This window comes from Mastigoproctus giganteus, chromosome 8, assembly GCF_048544385.1.
Source record: "Mastigoproctus giganteus isolate SK-2022 chromosome 8, ASM4854438v1, whole genome shotgun sequence".
Taxonomy (NCBI): Eukaryota; Metazoa; Arthropoda; class Arachnida; order Uropygi; family Thelyphonidae; genus Mastigoproctus; species Mastigoproctus giganteus.
Genome location: NC_143582.1, coordinates 219,733,106 through 219,741,563, shown reverse-complemented (window position 1 = coordinate 219,741,563; position 8,458 = coordinate 219,733,106). Strand labels below are relative to the sequence as shown.

The following is an 8,458-nucleotide window of genomic DNA, read 5'->3' as shown; positions in this document are numbered from 1 at the left end:
AATACAGAAAAAAGAGAAACCCAAAAATGATTTTGGGGTTCTCTATCTAGTGGCTACTATAAGTACTGAGGTTATGAAAAATGAGTTTTTAACAAAGAATTTCAGTGACAACATAATTGCAACCTTCCATTTTCAGTGGGCACAGCAGCCATTTTTGAATAAATTAAATGTAGAAAACCATGTCTATTATTTTTTTATATAAATTAATAGCGCCATTCTCTAAATAGCCCATCAACTAATGCAGTAAACACAACATTACAAAGTTATACACAGGATTATTTATCCTCACAAAATGTACATACTTGCAATATCTAACAAAATTCTCCACTTACCATTATTTATTGTGGTTATGAAGTGACTGCTGTGCTATTGGGATAAAACCATTTGCAATTGTGCTGGATTAGAGTTTTGTAGTTTTATTCCATTTACACTTTATATAAATAATAGATTTCTTAACTAGAGACTGCATCATTATATGGATAAGAAGAACAAGGGATATTAAATGTTCAACAGAGAGGTAAAAAAATATACAGAAATACTGTCTGTTGTTTTTAAACTCAAATTTCAGGTCCTAATACATTTGTAGGAATATATATACACATTTAAAAATACATTACATGGAAATAAATAAACAGTAAATAAACTTTTCACTTTTAAAACTAAAAAGAAAAACATTTACATTACAACCATCAAGAGATTCTGACTGATCTACGCATTATGGCAGTTTAAATATATCTACATTCACGTATTCAAACGTTATCTCAACATTGTGCTTTATGGTGCTAACTGTGCATTCTTGGATTCACGACACAGTTGCAGAAAGATCTAAGATGGCTGTTTAAATTTTTTTATAACATAGTTAACAAATATTATATTCAAGCCCTTTTTACTTAACAGCAATGTTCAGTTTTCAGTCAAACAAGAGGAAACAAGTTATGTACATTTACTCACTGGTATAAAGGCAAGTGACATCCATCTAAGCACAATGTTCTCATAATCACTTCTGTTCACATGTAATAAAAGCTGTAATAAGAGAATACATCACGTTATTTTTCAACATTTATGTTAAGCTTTAATCTTGTGGGAGGACATTGCCCTGTCTCGAGAGTTCTCTTTAGCTATGCTTTTTGACCGGCTGCCTTGTGCACTATCTGACTGCGGCTGAGCCACAGCATGCCCTTTCCTCCTACTTCGCCTACCCTTTGTAAATTCATCACCAAACACATCACCTGTCCGCAGAGCAGATATCAAATCATCAAATTCTCCCTTTTCAGTACTGTTTCTGATTGCTCGCAAACCATTAATGCTACCATTTTTCAAGCCATTTGCGCTTTTCAGGACTATATCTTTGTTAAGTTTTTCGCCTCCTGTCTTGCGCTGAAATCAAGAAATAAATTATATAGTAAAATATCCTTTAGCACACAAATATCACACTATTAAAAGACAAATATAGCAAAAAATATAACAAACATTGTTATATACAAATATAATGATAAACAGCAAGATAGGAGTGGGAATGTTTAAACCTCAACTAAGAGAATGTTTATTTAATAGAAAATTGTAATTTTGGATTAGCAATTATTATTATGAAATTTTATAGCATAAGCAAGGTTAATAGCTGGTTTATTCATAACCTGTATGTATTACAGTCAGAAACTAAATATAAATGCAACATATTTATATTTAATATATCTGGAAGAAAGAAAAATAAGAACTCTAATAAGATTTTTACTCAAGTTAATTTGCATATTATTCAATTTAATAAATTTTAAGACTTTATTAGTGTGAATAATTTTTTTTATCCTGAGTCCATAATTTGCTCTACAAACATTTCCTGAAATATCTGATTTGTTTGCTTGGTGGGGGGACTTTTTTCCTATGCATGTTATTATTATGCATTCAAAATTTTAAACATAACCTCCTCAACCCACATTTTTTTAAACAATAAGAGTAGTTGACTTTGTAAATTAATCTAAATTATTCTAGGAGACCTTACCAGCTAACTGACACTGCAGGTGGGACTAGATGTCTCAAATAAAAAAACCCTTTAAAAAAAGCAGTCATGAGAAAGAAGTAGACGAAATGAATAGCACTCGTGGGTAGCACACAGTTGGTAGGATCACCGTCCTCCCCACACCAGGTGGAAAAGACCTGAGTTCGAGATAACAGGAGGAATTTTATAGGCCTTTTTCACAGTGTGGCTGAGTTAGTCAGTCTCAGATGTAGGTAGCACAATGTTTCCCCCAGAAACTCTTGTTTTTTGTTCAGCAATTTGATAGAAATTTGATAGAAAATTGACCACAGAACACACGCAATTTACAAAGGGGCAATGTGGCCTTAGTCACCGATGCTTCTAAACCCAACAACAACCAAATCAATAAAGGCATTAAAATTATGGTGTGACAACAACAACAGAACAAATGAAGCACCCAATTATTTCATAGGTGTGGAAATGGGTAAAAAATCTGTGGAAGTTAATGAAGCATGGACAGTTATAAAGTGTTTCAAGAAATGTGAAATCAGCTATGTCCTTCATGGCACTGAATATGATGCACTCTATGAAGAAAGTAAAAAATTAGAACATAATATTGGTGATGAATTTTTGGGCCAATGAGAAAAGCATTGCATAATTGCATTCCTTTCCTACAAATTGCATTCCTTTCCTCTATTGTAGAAAAAGAAGCAATTAAAGCACCAAACTAGTACAGCATGCTAATGCAGCAATTAATGTTATACTTGGCAAAGAGCAATTCTGTCATCTGAATACTAAGATACTTTAATATAAAAAAAAAAAAAAATGAAATTATCAAATTAAATAACAAATTAAAGTGGCATCCACCTCTAGCAGTGCAATGCATAACTCCCTGCCTAAGAAAATACAGTATCAAATAAAGTATAAGTCTAGTTGCCTAGCATTTATGGGGAGTTTGGGGGGGAGGGGCACCAATCGAAAGGAATTTGCTGATTGGATGAGCATTACTATTCATACAGGTTCCCACATTATATAATGAAATTGCATAATATATAGTTAACTAATTGGTCACAGCAATGTATATGTACACACTGAACTTTATTTCCTTTGGTTCAATTTTAAAATACTTCTTCTCATACTTCTTACATATTGAGCTTTTATGTCATAAATATGTATATGTCATAAGAACATTTTGAGTTTTATCTTTTTTCTAGTCTTCTACAAATATCCAATTTCTGTTTTAAACAGAGCACTACTATGTTTTTACCAACTTTCTGTTCCTTTTTTGGAAAAACAACTTTTCTTCTTAATGATTTAACAATATTTTTAAACGAGACATTTTCTTTTTATGTGATATCCATCAAGAAATAAACTACTGCAATACAATACGCCATAAATATTTATCATAGTGTCGGAATAGTTTATTTCTTGATCTTAACACTCTCACAATGAGGTATGTGAAATATTTTTCAATTTCTCACACAAAATAACAAAGGAGGTGTCATTTCTGCCAACATAATAGTCATACATCTTGATATATATGAGCTACATTAAAACAAGTACTGTGTTTTTTATTATATATTATTGTACATACCTTCTAAAGAATGATTATCCATATTTTTGGATATCATTTACTGTTTAATACTTGTAATCCGTGCAAAAAAGGGTGACATTCCTCTTTTCTAGCAGTCTCACTCACCCAATAAACTTTGCAACAGTGCTAAACTGTTCTTGCTAATTATATCTACTTAATCTAGTCACATAGCATTTTAGAGCAGCTGAGAGAGAGAGAGAGTGCGTGTGTGTGTAAAAATCTCAGATGGGCCATACCCTGGGAGTGGTTAAGTGTTGCCTTGTTTGGCCTGCTGATTGCACGTTGGATGTCCCATCATTAGCACAGAGGTCCCTAAGCTTTGAAACCTTGCTACTGCCTTAAAATATTTAATAAATTTCATGCCTCCATTATTCCAGAACAAGTGCAAATAAACAGATTTGATGTAAAATTTTGCGTTAAAGTATAAGTACTTTTATAAATTAATATATAACATATCTGTTTAATCAGAAAAGTTGAAATGAAATACATTTCGCACCTGCATTACAGGGATGGTTTATCCTTATTTCATTTAAAAAATGTTTCATGAAAACAACATGTGTCCCTCCCAGAAAACCAAGTACCCCCACAAGGGGAAAACCCACACTTTCGGAACCTCTGCATTAGCAGATATCATCACTAAAAAATAAAACATATCTAAATTGAGACATAAAAATGCAATCTGTGGGAGAAAGATTTGAGAAATGCTGGAGGTGGAGGGAAGAGAAAGAACAACATTAATTCATGAAGAATAGTTTCCTACCTCTGCTTCCTGTTTTGCTCTCTTCTCTTCTTCTTCTTTTCTTCTCCTGAATGTGTCATTATCCTGGCGTGCCTCATTGAAGGAATTAAAAAATGTGTCAAATATGCCAAAGAATTCTTCTGGTGGCAGTTGCAAAGGATCTTCTCCAAACAATTTGGCCACCTTTTCATACTAAAAATATAAAATATGCATGATTAAGCATTTACAGAAAAGAAAACAGATTTTTCTGATGAAATTTGAGAAATGGAAATCATTTTAAGTACAGAATCTGGTTTATTACAGGAAAACATATAAAAATATATGTATATATACATTTTATATATACATATAAAAAAGATAAGCAATCTTAAATAACAGGGTTTTTTGTTTTGCTTTAGTTACTATAGTCAATGATGGTGAACAGTTTATTTTTCAGTATTTAGGGAAATATTGGCTACATATTAACAAACATGTATATGTGGCTCATGTATTTACAATAACAAACATATTAACAATATGTTTGTTATTGTAAATACATGAGCCAGTATGTATAACACTAGTAATACATACTGGCTCATGTAAAACTATACCCATCTGTATAGCATTGGGGAGTATACTAATTACTGGGCCACCAAAGCTAACCTAAATTTAATGTTTTATACTTATTTATTCCATTCCATTCTGTTTATACTTATTTATTCCATTCCATTCTGTTTATACTTATTTATTCCATTCCATTCTGTTTATACTTATTTATTCCATTCCATTCTGTTTTATTAACTATTTCCTTTTAGGCCAAAGCTGACCCATATTTTCCATTTTATGCTTACACTGACTTCTGTGGGCTGGTCATGTGCCTAAAGAAGTCAATTTTGGCATATTATAAAAAAAAAAAAAGTCTGCGCATTCTTCAATTGCATATTTGCAACACTTTACATATTCACTATCTGTATGCTAATTACTTGAACACAGGCTGGCCTATTTTTTTCATACAGTACTTGAATGAAAAGAAGTAGGCTAAGAAAATCCTAGAGTTTTGTTGCACCAGAAAAATAAAACAAAAAAAAAATAATAATAATAATTTAAGTAATAATAGTTATTATTTAGTTTCAAATATAATTCCCATTTTTTAAGCAAATGAAGTGTGGAAGGCAAATTTTGGCCAAAACTGACCTTCCACAGTTCATTCACAGGATAAATTTCAGCAAGTTCCAGAAAGTTTAATTTTTCTTTTAGAATTTTAGAAGGCTTCCTACACATTGTGAATAAATCAAAATGCCCACCTCACAACACATTAAACAATCTGGAAAATATCATGTGTAATATGTATGTTGCGTTTTTATTTTGGGAAAGAAGGTTATGTGTTTTTTCCCCTGTAGAAATGTTTCAATCCGCAGCATTCACTAATTCCTTGTTAAATTTCATTTAACTCATTCAAATTTCATGCACACATACACTAAAATGAAAACAAAAATCATTGTTACTACAGTGATAACTAAACTTAATTCAAGAACTGGCATCTCTCTAAAGAGCTTTTACAGCCAGATAAAAATGCATTCTTATCATAAACATATTCAGATTTAATGCAGACTTGGCAAAGAAAATTTATATTTGATACCAGCTAAACTTTCCTTAATTGCAATATTTAATTTAATTTAAACTCTCATTAGTTTAAAACACTCCAAATCACTCCATTTCTGCATTCTGAAATACTAACAATCAACTGGCAACATATGATACACCCTTTTAACGTTTTCATGAATACTGGACATTGTTACACTCACTTAATCATGTCTTATTATTTTCATTGATAGTAGCAGCCATCTTATATTCTTCTGCACATGTAGAATAGAATGACAACAGCAAACAGAAACTATGAATTACTTTGCACAAAAAACATGCATAAAACAGGATTAAGTTAAATTATATTAAGGTGAGTACAATTTTAGCATTTTTATAGTCATTTACTTTCTTATTTCATAGCTCTTATAACTTGTGCTAAAGTTAAAATAACACTAAACAAGATGGCAGGACTTTAATGTAAATATTGGATACATTCAAAATACAGTTATAAATTATCATGTCAGTTCTTTTATTCTCATAATGCTTTTTCTTGTGTTTACCAGGAAATTCCTAATTTCCTGGTAAACACAAGAGCATATATAACAAGTTAGTTAATGTATGCAGTGATTCATTTATTATTATTATTATTAGCCATAGGTGTGAGGAAGCCTGAGGCTTATGCTGCACCAGCAAAAAAAAATTCCCAAGTTACGTTGTGAGAGAGAGAGAGAGAGAGAGAGAGAGAGAGAGAGAGAGAGAGAGAGAGAGAGAGAGAGAGAGAGAGAGAGAGTCAGAAGTAGAAAGGAATCACCAAGAAAGGGAAAAATGATGATATCCAGCTCAGGACTCTGGGTGTGCCAAGCCCATACTCACAAGATGTGTGTGAGCCCCTGGTATTTCAAGCACATTAGCAAATAGCAGTAATAAATGGTTAATAACAAATAAAAGTGCAAAAAGCAACAAATTAGCATTAGCATAGGCACATGATGCAAGAAAGCAAGCCAAAAAAAAAAAAAAAAAACCCTCCCACTTCACTTCTCCATTCGTTCTAAATGCCTGTCCAGCTCAGCCTTAAATTTATTTAGGCTATCAACTTCCACAACAAAAGATGGAAGTCTGCTCCACCAATTAACTGCCCACTGGCTAAAGTCAAATTTCTGCACATCTATTCTGCAACTGTCTTTCCTCAATTTGAATCTATGCCCGCTTAGATTCTTAATCTGAGCAAGAGGAAGAATCCCATCAGCATTCAGCTTGCTCAACCCATTCAAGGCGTTATACACCTCAATCAGATCATCTCGCAGGTGCCTGCTCTCCAGGAGCTGCAATTTTTTGTTGCCCTTCTTTGTACTCATTCTAGCAACTCTACATCTTTCCTAAATTGAGTCCTCCAGACCTGTACACACAGTACTCTAGGTGTGGCCTGATTATTGCCTTGTATAATGGAATAATCACCTCCCTGTCCCTGCTAGCAAAATTCCTATATATCTTTGATAAGACTCTATGACCTGCCCTGGCAGCCTGTCTGCACTGGTCAGTGAACTTCATATTTGACTGCACAATTACCCCTAGGTCTTTTTCGCTTTCCACTTCCCTGAGTGTAGTACCACACAGTTGGTACGTTTCTCTTTGGTTATTGCTACCCACATGCAGTACTTTGCATTTGTCAATGTTAAATTTCAGTTGGCACTTTTCAGACCATTTGCCCAAAGTATCTAGATCCAGTTGGAGTAGCATACTGTCTTTACTGTCATTAACAACCCTGCCAACCTTTGTATAATCATCTGCAAACTTGGACATTAAACCTGATATACCTTATGCATGAATCAAGAACATTTCATTACTGCACATCTGCCATAATGCCTGTTCATTCCTCCAAACAGCACACGGCAATAACCATAATATATGGTGCTTCAACTACAATATTCGGTATACAGATAACCTATGCACAAAAAAAAAAAAAAAGAAAGAAAAAAAAAAAAAAAGAAATAATAATTTGAGAAAGCTCAACAAATCATTCCAAAAGAGCCAAATATAAAATTTCATGAAATCCATCCACTGAGAGTCTAGTTATGACATGTGAATGGACTGGTGAAGACAATAAGCACTTCATACATACTGTATATGCTAAAACACCTAATAATAAAAGAAATGTAAAGACATCTTAGACATAATGTTTAAGGCCTTGAATGGATTGTGTAAGCTAAATGTTTATGGCATTCTAACTCTTGCTGAAACCACATGCGCGCACGCACGCACGCACGCACGCACACGCACACACACACACACGAGGGGGCACAGATTCATGTTGAGAAAGGTTGGTTGCAGAATAGATGTGTGGAAGTGCATTATTTGCCACTACTACTCTATCTATTGTACAAACTTACCCAATTTTTCATATCCAGAAAGGTGTCGTCTAATTCAGAAAATCGGTATGTGGCAGTGGTAATAAATTCTTTCATGACAGGAACAAACTGGTCACCTGCATGACTTCGATGAAACTTTAATTCCTATTATAAGGAGAAATATAATTTTCATTTACATTTTGAAATCCATATTTTGGATTTAAATATAACTTAAAGTTGCAATG

The 8,458-nt window shown here is 33.0% G+C and overlaps 1 protein-coding gene across 1 annotated transcript in view; it reads right to left on the bottom strand.

Moving 5' to 3' along the window:
• Nucleotides 1-1,065: 1,065 nt before the first annotated feature.
• Nucleotides 1,066-8,458, bottom strand: part of LOC150082307 (disheveled-associated activator of morphogenesis 2-like) — a 201,075-nt gene continuing 193,682 nt past the window's right edge. The window contains exons 24-26 of the mRNA XM_090380484.1: nt 8,256-8,378; nt 4,327-4,497; nt 1,066-1,377 (exon numbers count right to left, since the gene is read on the bottom strand). Coding sequence (XP_090236610.1) covers nt 1,066-1,377; nt 4,327-4,497; nt 8,256-8,378 — 606 coding nt within the window. The remainder of the gene's footprint in view (nt 1,378-4,326; nt 4,498-8,255; nt 8,379-8,458) is intronic.